This window comes from Myotis nattereri, assembly GCF_964212035.1.
Source record: "Myotis nattereri genome assembly, chromosome: 3".
NCBI lineage: Eukaryota > Metazoa > Chordata > Mammalia > Chiroptera > Vespertilionidae > Myotis > Myotis nattereri.
In genome coordinates, this window is record NC_138077.1 from 184,064,779 (window position 1) to 184,078,864 (window position 14,086).

General features: G+C 55.8%; 1 protein-coding gene across 1 annotated transcript in view; it reads left to right on the forward strand.

Annotated features, from left to right (window-relative positions):
• Nucleotides 1–13,806, forward strand: part of TRABD2B (TraB domain containing 2B) — a 201,390-nt gene extending 187,584 nt beyond the window's left edge. Inside the window, exon 7 of the mRNA XM_081087664.1 lies at nt 13,316–13,806. Within this exon, the coding sequence (XP_080943790.1) occupies nt 13,316–13,544 (229 nt within the window). The 3' untranslated portion in view covers nt 13,545–13,806. The remainder of the gene's footprint in view (nt 1–13,315) is intronic.
• The last annotated feature ends 280 nt before the right edge of the window (nt 13,807–14,086 follow it).

Consider the following 14,086-nt stretch of genomic DNA (forward strand, 5'->3'; position numbering starts at 1 on the left):
CCCACCCCACCTCCATCCCTCCATCCCCACCACCCCACCCCTCCACCCATCCCCTCCCCCATCCCCTCCTCCCCATCCCCTCCTCCCCATCCCCTCCTCCCCATCCCTCCTCCCATCCCCTCCTCCCCATCCCCTCCTCATCCCCTCCTCTCCATCCCCTCCTCCCCATCCCCTCCTCTCATCCCTCCTCCCCATCCCCTCCTCCCCATCCCCTCCTCTCATCCCCTCCTCTCCATCCCCTCCTCCCCATCCCCTCCTCCCATCCCTGCCTCCCCATCCCCTCCTCCCCATCCCCTCCTCCCCATCCCCTCCTCCCCATCCCCTCCTCTCCATCCCCTCCTCCCCATCCCCTCCTCTCATCCCCTCCTCCCCATCCCCTCCTCCCCATCCCCTCCTCTCATCCCCTCCTCTCCATCCCCTCCTCCCCATCCCCTCCTCCCCATCCCCTCCTCCCCATCCCCTCCTCCCCATCCCCTCCTCCCATCCCCTCCTCTCATCCCCTCCTCCCATCCCCTCCTCTCATCCCCTCCTCTCCATCCCCTCCTCCCCATCCCCTCCTCCCCATCCCCTCCTCCCCATCCCCTCCTCCCCATCCCCTCCTCTCATCCCCTCCTCCCATCCCCTCCTCTCCATCCCCTCCTCTCATCCCCTCCTCCCATCCCCTCCTCCCCATCCCCTCCTCTCCATCCCCTCCTCCCCATCCCCTCCTCTCATCCCCTCCTCCCCATCCCCTCCTCCCCATCCCCTCCTCTCATCCCCTCCTCTCCATCCCCTCCTCCCCATCCCCTCCTCCCCATCCCCTCCTCCCCATCCCCTCCTCCCCATCCCCTCCTCCCATCCCCTCCTCTCATCCCCTCCTCCCATCCCCTCCTCTCATCCCCTCCTCTCCATCCCCTCCTCCCCATCCCCTCCTCCCCATCCCCTCCTCCCCATCCCCTCCTCTCATCCCCTCCTCCCATCCCCTCCTCCCCATCCCCTCCTCTCATCCCCTCCTTTCTATTCCTTCCCCTCCACACTCTCTGCTCCACCCCTCCCCTCCACCCCTCCTCTCCACCCCCTCCTCCCCATCCCCTCCTCCCCACCCCCTCCTCTCTGTCCCCTCTCTCCAGCTCACCTTCCACCAGGGCTCCTGCAGCAGGATCCTAACAGGCCTCCTGGTCCTAGCACATCGCTGCTCCGCAGCCTCAGATCCCTTGTAGCTCCCACCACCACCAGGTTAACTTCCTACAATTCTGCCCAGATGCAGTGCCTGTCACCCCTTTCCTGCTTACCCACTGCCCCTCCTCCCAAGGGATAGAAGGTCCTGTCCTGCCAGGCTTTGGGTTGCCTCTCAATGGACTGTGCCAAGCCCCCAGCCCCGCCTTTGTACTCGCCTCTCTCTCAGCTGAGGTGGGTGCCAGTGGACGTCTGTGAGCTCCTGCTCTGTGCCAGGCACTCCCATCACCGTGCCCCTCAGTCCTAGCAGGAGCCCTTCTTTGACGAATGAGAAAACTGAGTCTCAGCGACGTCAGGTAACGTGCTCCAGACCACCCAGCCAGCCAGGTGTGGGGTCAGAGCCCACACGTCAGGTAACGTGCCCCAGACCACCCAGCCAGCCAGGTGTGGGGTCAGAGCCCACACGTCAGGTAACGTGCCCCAGACCACCCAGCCAGCCAGGTGAGGTCAGAGCCCACACGTCAGGTAACGTGCCCCAGACCACCCAGCCAGCCAGGTGTGGGGTCAGAGCCCACATGTCAGGTAGCGTGCCCCAGACCACCCAGCCAGCCAGGTGTGGGGTCAGAGCCCACACGTCAGGTAACGTGCCCCAGACCACCCAGCCAGCCAGGTGAGGTCAGAGCCCACACGTCAGGTAACGTGCCCCAGACCACCCAGCCAGCCAGGTGTGGGGTCAGAGCCCACATGTCAGGTAGCGTGCCCCAGACCACCCAGCCAGCCAGGTGTGGGGTCAGAGCCCACAGGTCAGGTAACGTGCCCCAGACCACCCAGCAGCCAGGTGTGGGGTTAGAGCCCACACGTCAGGTAACGTGCCCCAGACCACCCAGCAAGCCAGGTGTGGGGTCAGAGCCCACACGTCAGGTAACGTGCCCCAGACCACCCAGCCAGCCAGGTGTGGGGTCAGAGCCCACACGTCAGGAAACGTGCCCCAGACCACCCAGCCAGCCAGGTGTGGGGTCAGAGCCCACACGTCAGGTAGCGTGCCCCAGACCACCCAGCCAGCCAGGTGTGGGGTCAGAGCCCACACGTCAGGTAACGTGCCCCAGACCACCCAGCCAGCCAGGTGGGGGGTCAGAGCCCACACGTCAGGTAACGTGCCCCAGACCACCCAGCCAGCCAGGTGGGGGGTCAGAGCCCACACGTCAGGTAGCGTGCCCCAGACCACCCAGCCAGCCAGGTGTGGGGTCAGAGCCCACACGTCAGGTAGCGTGCCCCAGACCACCCAGCCAGCCAGGTGTGGGGTCAGAGCCCACACGTCAGGTAACGAGCCCCAGACCACCCAGCCAGCCAGGTGAGGTCAGAGCCCACACGTCAGGTAACGTGCCCCAGACCACCCAGCCAGCCAGGTGGGGGGTCAGAGCCCACACGTCAGGTAGCGTGCCCCAGACCACCCAGCCAGCCAGGTGTGGGGTCAGAGCCCACACGTCAGGTAACGAGCCCCAGACCGCCCAGCCAGCCAGGTGTGGGGTCAGAGCCCACACGTCAGGTAACGTGCCCCAGACCACCCAGCCAGCCAGGTGAGGTCAGAGCCCACACGTCAGGTAACGTGCCCCAGACCACCCAGCCAGCCAGGTGGGGGGTCAGAGCCCACACGTCAGGTAGCGTGCCCCAGACCACCCAGCCAGCCAGGTGTGGGGTCAGAGCCCACACGTCAGGTAGCGTGCCCCAGACCACCCAGCCAGCCAGGTGTGGGGTCAGAGCCCACAGGTCAGGTAACGTGCCCCAGACCACCCAGCCAGCCAGGTGTGGGGTCAGAGCCCACACGTCAGGTAGCGTGCCCCAGACCACCCAGCCAGCCAGGTGTGGGGTCAGAGCCCACAGACCGGTCTGCCTAATGCCAAGGGTCACAGTCATTCACCCACCATGAAGACGCCCCTGCCACCCTCACCTGGGGAGCGTCTCCCCATCCTCACCGAAGTCTCCCTTCCTGCCCCAGCTTCCCCTGCTGCCCCCTCCCCTGCGTTCCTGCAGCGCCTGTGGGTATCCGGTCCTCAAGTAGTCGCACAGACTGCAATTTCTGGGTTATGTTTCTAGGCTGGGAGCCCCGGGGGCCAGATCTGGGTTGGACTCTGTGGGTCCCTGGAGGCCTCGCTGAGGGTGTGTTGAGGGAGAGGAGGGCGAGAGCCAGGGTAGGGGCTGCAAGCGCCTGGGCAGGATACCACCTGGAGCAGGCTGGCCTCCTCCTGCCCCTCATTACCCGAGATGTAAACACACGGGAGGAAGTTTAGAGAAGCAGCAGCCCGTGGCAGGATGATTTATGGGGACCCGCGGAAAGGGCCGGGCCTGTGTCCGCAGATGGCTGCACACGGGCGGCAGAGGACTCTACATCTGAGAGCCGGGCAGGGCAGCAGGGCAGGCCGTCCCATGCTGGCCTTGAGCAGAGCACCGCCCAATGGGCTAGGACTTGTGGCAGTTTCTCCTTCTGTGCTGTTAGGGCCTTCACTGGTCTTTGAAGGCCATTCCAGCTCTGTGGTTCTCTGAATTCACAGGGTGTGTGTGTGTAGGGGGTGGGGGGCAGGGGGGATGGAGGTTTGCATGAACAAGGACCAGGGTGCTGGGCCACCAGGATTTGAAGGACAGTCATAAGGGGGCAGGTGCTACAAGAGCTGGGCATGACCTGAAGCAAAGCAAGAGGAGGGCATCAGTATGTGATGGACACAGAGCATTGTGGGTGCCACCATGTAGAGGCAGGGGGTGCAGGACAGGGGGCATTGCCTTCTGGCCCTCAGCTTCCCCTGAAGTTTGAACTGAGGACCAGAGCTCCAGCCCCTGGGCTCCGGGCGGGCTCTGTGCCCCTCCTACCAGCCGGCCCTTCCTGCCTGAAACCCTCCAGCTTCGCTTTCTCCCAGCACAGCCCGGCCCTCTCCCTGGGCAGGGTGGTCGGCTGGAGGCCAGGAACTGGCTGATTAGAGGTAGAAGATGCCCCTGAGAAATGGGAAGCAGCTCCCTCAGTGAGGAAAAGCACCGATTCAGGTAGAACAGGATTCTAAGCCCTGCACCTCGTACTTGCTTTGAGGTTTAGAGAGTCAACGAGATGGTGCTTGTAACAGGGCACCAGTGTCTCCAGTGTTGGTGGCCAGCGGTGAGCCTTTGACTCTCAGCGTCTGGTCTAAGTTGGCCCCTCACAGCAGGAGCTGCTCATGGCCTTCAGCACCTCGAAGACTCACAGCCTTAAATGAGTCACTGGGCTGGCGCTGCACAGTATCTGCCCTCCACCCTTCATTGGCCTCATACGGATGCCCAGCCCTGTGTGAAGTGCTGGTGGGATCCAGACTAGGAAGAGGCTCAGGCCATGGCTGGGCAGGAACAACTCCCCACTATGTTGCAACTGAAAGAGCCCAAAAGCCACAGTCCATCCGCCTGTGCTGCTTGTGAAGGGAATCGGTCACTGAGGGCTGGAGGGTCAGGGCTCTGAGGGTCAGAGGTGACCCTGGAGTCTGAGGGGAGGTGAAGGGACTTCCTACCGAAAACCACATGGCCAAAGGGGTGAAGGCTGCCGTGGACCTGAGATGCCAGGATGCTGAGCCGCAGGCAAACCCAACATTTTTCTTTGACTTTTCAATTACAGTTGACTTTCAATGTTACTTCATATTAGTTTCAGGTGTGCCACATAGTGGTTAGACAATTATGTAATTTACAAAGTGATCCCTCAATAATTCCAGTACCCACCTGGCACCATACATAGTTATTACAATATTATTGACTATATTCCCTAGGCTGTACTCTACACCCCCTTGACTATTCTGTAACTACCAATTAGTACTTCTTAATCCCTTCACCTTTTTCACCCAGCCCACTTCCCATCTGGCACCCTTCCGTTCGTTCTCTGTATCTATGAATCTGTTTCTGTTTTGTTTGTTCATTTATTTTGTTCTTTAGCTTCCACATATCAGTGAAATCAGATGGTATTTGTCTTTCGCCGTCTGACTTATTCACTTATCGCAATACCCTCTAGGTCCATCCATGTTGTTGTAAATGGTAAAATTGCGTTCCTTTTTATGGCCAAGTAATATTCCATTTTATATATGTGCCACCTCTTCTTTATCCGCTTGGGTTGCTTCCACATCTTGGCTATTGTAAATAATGCTGCAATGAACATCGGGGTGCCTGATTTTAGAACTAGTGTTTTGGATTTCTTCAAATATCCAGAATTGGAATTGCTGGGTCATAAGGTGGTTCTATTTTTAATATTTTAAGGAACCTCCATACTGTTTTTCATAGTGGCTGCACCAGTCTGCATTCCCACCAACAGTGCATGAGAGTTCTGTTTTCTCACATCCTCACCAGCACTTGTTGTTTGTTGATTTATTGATGATAGCCATTCTGACAGGTGTAAGGTGATCTATCATGTTGCTGGGGTCCAACCCCAGCAGGTCCAGGGGTCCCCAAAGGTATGGACGGAGTTGGCGAAGAAGGAATGACACGGAAACAGCGTTCAGTTGATCAGCAGCCTAGCCAGGATCTCTAGCCAGGATCTCCAGCCAAGTTCTGGTCTGGATCTCCAGCGAAGTTCTGGTTAGGATCTCCAGCCAGGTTCTGTGTCCATGTTCCCTCACTAGGTTCTCCAGCCAGGTTCTGTCCAGGTTTTCCAGCCAGGTTCAGTCACCAGGTTCTAGTCAGGTTCTCTTGCCATGTTCTATCCAGGTTCTGTAGCCAGGTTCTGTCTCTAGGTTCTTCAGCCAGGTTCTCTCGCTAGGTTCTGTCTCTAGGTTCTGTGGCCAGTATCTGTCCAGGATCTTTTGCCATGTGCCGGAAGCCGGTCCATCCTTGCTGCTTGACACAGTCGCTGCAGGATAGAAACATCTGCACAGCATATGTTTCAAGGGACCTGGCGTATATAGCATCCTGTTCTTAATATGTTTGCTCCCCTTAGCGCTGTGTGTTTTAACCAAGGTCACCTCTCCGAGAAAGGTTGTTTCCCCATGTAGGGATTTTTCCCTGAAGTTAGGGAGGGAATAAAACCCCTTAACTAAGTGCCAGGCGGGTAATTAATCACTTTAACTATGAACAATCATGCTTAAGCTACATAATCTTTACTCCCTGGAATGGAGATAAGAAACGCCCTAACCTTTGGAATAGAGATTGATAGGATTGGAATCAACTGGTATAAATACAGATGTAACAAGACAACAGAAGACAGAACCTACACAGAACCTAGAGACAGAACCTAGCAAGAGAACATGGCAAAAGATCCTGGACAGAAACTGGCTACAGAACCTAGAGACAGAACCTAGCGAGAGAACCTGGCTGAAGAACCTAGAGACAGAACCTGGCTACAGAACCTGGATAGAACATGGCAAGAGAACCTGACTAGAACCTGGTAACTGAACCTGGCTGGAGAACCTGGACAGAACCTGGCTGGAGAACCTAGCAAGGGAACATGGCTACAGAACCTGGCTGGAGAACCTGGAGAGCCTGGCTGGAGAACCTAGCAAGAGAACATGGACACAGAACCTGGCTGGAGATCCTAACCAGAACTTCGCTGGAGATCCTGACCAGAACCTGGCTAGAGATCCTGGCTAGGCTGCTGATCAACTGAACGCTGTCTCCGTGTCATTCCTTCTTCGCCGACTCTGTCCACACCTTTGGGGACCCCTGGACCTGCTGGGGTTGGACCCCGGCAGCCATGTTCTCTCCAGCGAAGTTCTTCTGTCTCTAGGTTCTGTGTCTAGGTTCTGTGTAGGTTCTGTCTTCTAAGTTCTGTCTCCTGTTGTCTTGTTACATCTGTATTTATACCAGTTGATTCAATCCTATCAATCTCTATTCCAAAGGTTAGTGCATTTCTTATCTCCATTCCAGGGAGTAAAGATTATGTAGCTTAAGCATGATTGTTCATAGTTAAAGTGATTAATTACCCACCTGGCACTTAGTTAAGGGGTTTTATTCCCTCCCTAACTTCAGGGGAAAATCCCTACCTGGGGAAACAACCTTTCTCAGAGAGGTGACCTTGGTTAAAACACATAGTGCCAAGAAGGTGAGCAAACATATTAAGAACAGTATGCCATATATGCCAGGTCCCTTGAAACAGCAAGGATGGACTGGCTCCCGGCAAATTCCCCCTTTTTTATTTTTTAAAAGCAGGCATTAAAAAGAAAAACCCCAAATGCTCTCTTGTATCCATTTTAAGAGTAGGATTGGCGCTTTCCGTGATTACCTGAGTCCTGATCTATCACCCCAGGGAGAGCTTGCCAATCCTGCACTTTCCTGGGGTGGAAAGGCTGCAGTGGGGTTAAGGATAAGGCTCCTTGGGCCTACCTCCTCCCATGCCTTTACATTTACCTTTCCTTCCTCAGAAAAGCATGGACATACTTCTTGTATAAAATGTTCTGTCTGACTGGGAGTAACCTTAATTCCTCTGGTAGCAAGCATATGTGTTAAAAGATCAATACAGAGTCTTATTTCTTTATACTCAGTATGGCACATCTTTTTAATCTAAAGATCAATACAGAGTCTTCTTTCTTTGGACTCAGTATGGCACATCTTCTTAATCTAAGAATCAATACAGAGTCTTCTTTCTTTAGACTCAGTATGGCACATCTTCTCAATCTAAGTTCTGTACTATCCACCTTCTTACCCTACTTATCCTCTATAGGGGGGTCTGCAGTACCCTTGTGGAGTCCTATCCATTCCAAGTGTGGGGTTCTCAATGGGGGGGGGGGGCGCTTACCTAGGGGAATCCTGTTCCAGGGGTTCCCAAAGGTGTGGACGGAGTCAGTGAAGACTATCCACCCTCTTCCTACGGTGGAGTCCTATCCATCCCGAGAGTGGGGCTTACCTAGGGGTCCCTGTTTGGGTGCCAGATGCTGGGGTCCAACCCCAGCAGGTCCAGGGGTCCCCAAAGGTGTGGACGGAGTTGGCGAAGAAGGAATGACACGGAAACAGTGTTCAGTTGATCAGCAGCCTAGCCAGGATCTCTAGCCAGGATCTCCAGCCAAGTTCTGGTCTGGATCTCCAGCCAGGTTCTGTGTCCATGTTCCCTCACTAGGTTCTCCAGCCAGGTTCTGTCCAGGTTTTCCAGCCAGGTTCAGTCACCAGGTTCTAGTCAGGTTCTCTTGCCATGTTCTATCCAGGTTCTGTAGCCAGGTTCTGTCTCTAGGTTCTTCAGCCAGGTTCTCTCGCTAGGTTCTGTCTCTAGGTTCTGTAGCCAGTTTCTGTCCAGGATCTTTTGCCATGTTCTCTCCAGCGAAGTTCTTCTGTCTCTAGGTTCTGTGTAGGTTCTGTGTCTAGGTTCTGTGTAGGTTCTGTCTTCTAAGTTCTGTCTCCTGTTGTCTAGTTACATCTGTATTTATACCAGTTGATTCCAATCCTATCAATCTCTATTCCAAAGGTTAGGGCGTTTCTTATCTCCATTCCAGGGAGTAAAGATTATGTAGCTTAAGCATGATTGTTCATAGTTAAAGTGATTAATTACCCACCTGGCACTTAGTTAAGGGGTTTTATTCCCTCCCTAACTTCCCCTACCTGGGGAAACAACCTTTCTCAGAGAGGTGACCTTGGTTAAAACACATAGTGCCAAGAAGGTGAGCAAACATATTAAGAACAGTATGCCATATATGCCAGGTCCTTTGAAACAGCAAGGATGGACCGGCTCCCGGCATCATGTGGTTTTCATTTTTATTTCTCTGACCATTGGTGACATTGACCGTCTTTTCATATATATATTGGCCATCTGCATGTTCTCTTTGGAGAAGTGTCTATCAGGTCCTCTGCCCATTTTTTAATTGGATTGTTTAATTTTTTTGGTGTCGAGTTATGTAAGTTCTTTATAAATTTTAGATATTAACCTCTTATCAGATGTATCATTGGCAAATATATTCTCCCATTCAGTGGGTTGCTTTTCATTTTATTGTTTCCTTTGCTGTGTAAAACCTTTTTAGTTTGATGTAGTCCCATTTGTTTGTTCTTTCTTTTGTTTCCCTTGCCTGAGGAGATATGTCAGAAAAAAATATGACTATGAGAAAGGTAAGAGAGTTTACTGCCCAGGTTTTCTCCTAGGAGTTTTATAGTCACTTACGTCTCTGCCTGTGTCTGGCGCGCTTGGCCCAGAGAGGCCAGGCCCGGGCTGGAACCACAGTGAGGTCTCCTCCAGCAGGATCGCTCTGAGACCTCCACCCCCAGCATCAGAGCCTTCTAGCATCAGGGCCACCTGGCACCAGGTCCCCCAGCATTAGGGTCCCCTAGCATCAGGGTCCCCCGACACCAGGGCTTCCTGGCACCAGGCTCCACTGTCCCAGGCTCCATCTCCCTTTATCTACTTAGAGCCTGCTCAGAAGCCACCCAGGACACAACCCAGCAGCCCCTTGTGTTCGCAAGAAAGCCACAGCCCCAAGATTCCCAGAGCCCAGCCTGGATGGCTGTTGGCGACCCTCTGATGCCAAGATTGGCCGCCTGCTCCAGGAAGCCCTAGGAAGGGGCCTTGGGGGACAGACAGCTGACACTGTGCTTTATACTTTGGGCTTCTCCCTTCTGGCTTCTGCTGCTAGAAAACACGTGAAAGTCCAAGGGGTCGCCCCTGCTCCTTCATTGTACACCTGGGGAAGCTGAGGCCTGGAGGACTGCACTTGCCCCGAGTCACGCGGCAAGCAGGAACATAGGGCAGGCTAGAACGGGGCTTCTGCCTTCCCCTCAGGCAGAGGGCCCTTCCCCGCTTCAGAGGCCCCGCCGGCTCAGAGCAGACTGGGCCCTCGGTGCCAGCCGTCTGCGGAGCCTGGGAACACTCAGAGTGTTTGGTTTGGCTTTGCGGCCACTTTGCCATGAGACACTTTTCCCAGCATGGGTCGGGGGGGGGTGGGGGGGGGAGGATCTGGACTGGAGGAATAAGCTTTGTGAGCAAGGGAGGTGGGGCATTTGGAGGGGCTTTCTGCCCTCGCCTGCCGCCTCCCCCCCTTTCCCTGGGACTCCTTCCAAGCAATAAACCCCACTCCACTCCGGCTCCAAGCGGGAAGAGGGGTGGTAGCATCTTTGGTTTTCAAAGTGTAAAAGCAAATGCCTTTGGGCATTTTGTGAGACAGTTTTCATAACTCCTGCTGGGTCTTCCTTCTATGGCCTGTGGAGCTGCTGTGGCCAGCCTGGGCCCTCACCACCACTCCGGCACCCCACATGGCTCCCTAGGCCCCTCTCCTGAGGCCAGCCCTCCTCACCTTCCTGCTGCTCAGTCTGGGAGGAACTTTTGTGGCCTTTTGTGTTGTATGCAGGGACGGGGGTCTTTTTCTTAGAAAAGAAAGGGAGGGAAGGAGCTGAGGCAGTGACCATGTTGGGCATGGGTTTTCGAGGTCTCAGCAGGAAGCAGCACGCTTCACCCCTGGGCCCTCCCTTCGCACACTTGCTCATCTGCACAGTGAGATCGGCACCCAGGCCGGGTCAGGCTGGACAGCAGACTTCCCAGGACACATCTGTGTCCTAACCTACTTCCGGCTCAGTTTCCGCATCTTGGAAATGGGGGTGCTAGCAGAGGCACACTCCCAGCATCCAGCACAGTGTCTGCCAGCACATGGGAAGTGCTCTGTGAATGGAGGATGTTATTTTTTAAAAATATATACATATTTTATTGATTTTTTTACAGAGAGGAAGGGAGAGGGATAGAGAGTTAGAAACATCGACCAGCTGCCTCCTGCACTCGCCCTACTGGGGATGTGCCCGCAACCAAGGTACATGCCCTTGGCCGGAATTGAACCTGGGACCCTTGAGTCCGCAAGCCGACATTCTATCCACTGAGCCAAACCAGTGAGGGCTGGATGATGTTATTAGTAGGGGAGACGCATGCAAGCATATTAATAATGATGACAGAAATAGCCAACACCATGTAGCACCATGTGCCTGGCATCATTCAAAGCTCTTTACAGAAACCCATTCAAACCTTGCGTGCCCAGTCGGTGCCCGTGACATAATGTGATCAGTGAGAAATGTACAAGATTTTACGGGAGCCTGAATGCTCCCAGGGGGCATTGAGGTGCAGGACGAAGAGGCTCTTAGGAGAGGGGACATGGAGTCTGCATTCGAAGGGGAGTAGGAAACTGGCCACAGACCATTAGATGTGACTGGAGAGGCTTGGTGTGTGCTGGGAGGTGAGGCCAGCTGGCCCCAGACCATGACCACTCTCAGATGGCCTGGGGCATGGGATGGGGGGCACATCAGGCCAGACGTTGTGAGTTATAAGGGGCACTCAAAGCGCATGGTCTGCCCCCTCCCTCCTGTTCCAGGAGCACGTCCCTCTGCCCCCTGTGCATGGCGAGAGTGTGCTCCCTCCTCTCCTGAGAAGAACCTCCTGCGAGGACCTGGTCATTGAGGTCGGAGCGTGGCCAATGGCAGAGTAGAAAGGGAGGGACCGGGCCGAGAGTAAAGACTTTGCTTTGAGCAGAAGTCTAGACCCCATTCCCAGAGCAGAGATCCCAGGCCATGTAGGGGCAGGGCTGTGCTTGGTGACCCCAGGCTGCCCCGCCCACCAGCCCCAGGCTGAGGCTGAGCCAGGCTGTGTCAGAGGCATCCAGCCGTAGGGCTGTGGGGCAGGGCTGTGGCAGGGATGCTCACAGATCTCATCCAGGTGACTGTGGCTAACTGTTGGGACCTTGTACCCAGCACATGGAAACTCCGGCCAGGGTGGGGTGGGGGACTTCCAGGAGACCCCGGGAGTGAGCAGCCTGTCTCCGAGGGAGGGTGAGAAAGTGGAACAGTGTCTCCTATGGAGGAGGCTACCCACAGAGAAAGAGCCCCATCCCTGCCTCTCAGAGAGGGGCAAGCTTCCTGCCCACCCCACACGTCCTGTGTGCCCCCTGCCCTGCGTCCTAGAGCAAGTTACTTAACCACTTTGTGCCTTAGTTTCTTCATAAGGAAAATTGGATAATAGTTGTACCTGCCTCATGGGGTTGCCCTGAGAAGCTATATGCTAAGTGCTTCGCACAGAGCTGGCACGGGCCCTACTCTGTGAGCGCCTCTCCATTCTGCTGGGAGCCCCCTCGGCTGTGTGCAAGCTGGACTTGCTGCTTTCATGGGTGACTGCAGAGTCTCCTTTTCAGGGAGGCCTGTGTCCCCACTGCCCCTGGGTGTTCCCTCACATCCTTGCCCCTCTGCTCTTTGGGGCTTGTTGGATCCTCTGCCTGCACGTCCATCTGCCTCCCCCAGCCCAGGGTCCACAGGGCGAGTGTGCCCATAGCTTCTAGGGCAGCCCTTTCCTTTATCCCTGAGCCTCCTCCTCCTATGTCCCCTCCCTTCCCCAGTCCCTGTCCCTCTATTCAAAATTTTCTATCTCTTTCTAGGACTTGAACTGTGATGTGGCCCTGCACTCCGCCTGGCCCCCATCCTACCCTTCACTCCCCAATGGCACCAGTCCTTCTGTCCTTAATCTCCTTTTCTCTCTGCCTCACTCTGTCTCCCTGTCTCTCCCTTCCTCTCTTTCACCTATGCTTTCTCGAGCCACGATCCTTAACCATTACCTCCAAAACAGGATTCTGTTTTTATAAGTTCACAAAGGACTGCGCCTTTCACTAAAACCCCCTGTGACTATGCTGACCCCAGGGCTCCTGCCCCGTGGAGGTGCTGCCTCCCCTTCCCCAGTGACCTGGTCACCGCATAGCCCCAGGAGCCTCAGTTTCCTCATCTGGTGAAGGGGGTGATGCGAGCCACTGTGCAGGTTTGTTCCGAGGACCAGAGATACTCTCAGTAAATGGCTGCTGGGATAGGGGGTGGGGGAGGGGTGGTTTGTGTGTTTTGTGGGAGGGCAATTGGAGGGCGGGGCATCCGTATACATAGGTGTGGAGGCTGGTGGCCCCACTATGACCCCAGAGACACTTTCATTACACTTTAATTCTCCATAGCACTTTGATTCCCTCTGCCTGGGGCTCAGTTCTCTTGAGTGGTCACACGGGCCCTGTGGCTCCCAGTGCCCAGCCCACCGACTCCCCCACCGCCCGGAGCCTGGCGCAGGAGGGTGAGTGCAGCCTCAGGAGCTCAGCCAGCCTGCTGTGTGGCTCTGGCTGCTCCTGTCCCTGTCTGAGCCCCCTGTTTTCTCCTTCATTTTATGAAGTCAGATCTGAACCTCAGGGCCACAGCCCGGGACGAGGCTGCTGAGCGGTCACTCAGAGTTCCATGTGTCTTCTCCTTCCAGCACCACCGCCTCGCCACCCCCGCTGCCCCTCCAGCCCACGCACAGCTCCAGCTCCGGGACCGCCAGGCCCCTCTTCCAGCTCTCCGACCAGCTCCGGCCGCAGGAAGAGCCGGGGTCTGCCAGCGGCTCAGTGCCTGCCCACTCACAGCCGGCCCTGGGCCTCCTCCCGGCCGTCGTCGCTGCCAGCTTTGCAGCCCCCTTCCTGCTGCACACCCTCGGGCCCTCCTGACCTCGGCTGCCAGGGCAGAGAAGCCAGAGAAACCGTAGGAGGGTCTGTGGCCACACCCCTCTGCCCCTGCCACCCTCCTCCCAGGGGTGCCTGACACCTCACGGGCGGTCCAGTCGGGATCCGTTAGAACCCTAGAGCTTTATTGTTACCCGAGTTACATCTTCTTTTTTGTAGAAGGATCTTAATTTCCCATAGTGCTATGGGGCTCTTTTGTAAAATATGTGTCCATATTAAAAAAGAAAAGTGTATTTATTCCACTGATAAAACTATTTTTATGTGGCCTATATCAGTAACCCCTTAATGAGCCCCAGCGCCAACCCAGGCGGGGAAGCCAGGCTGTCAGGACATCTGTGACCTCAGCGGACCGTGGCTGTGCACTGCCCGCTCCTGGACCAGCGGAAGCCTCCCGTGTCTGGGTCTGGCTTCTCCCACCAAGGGGACCTCAGAGGGAGGGGCAGGCAGACAAGCTTAGCTTTTGTGAAGCTGGATTTGGGAGCCAGAGATGTGAACGCTGATGGTCCTTCCCTCCCGTGGATGCATCT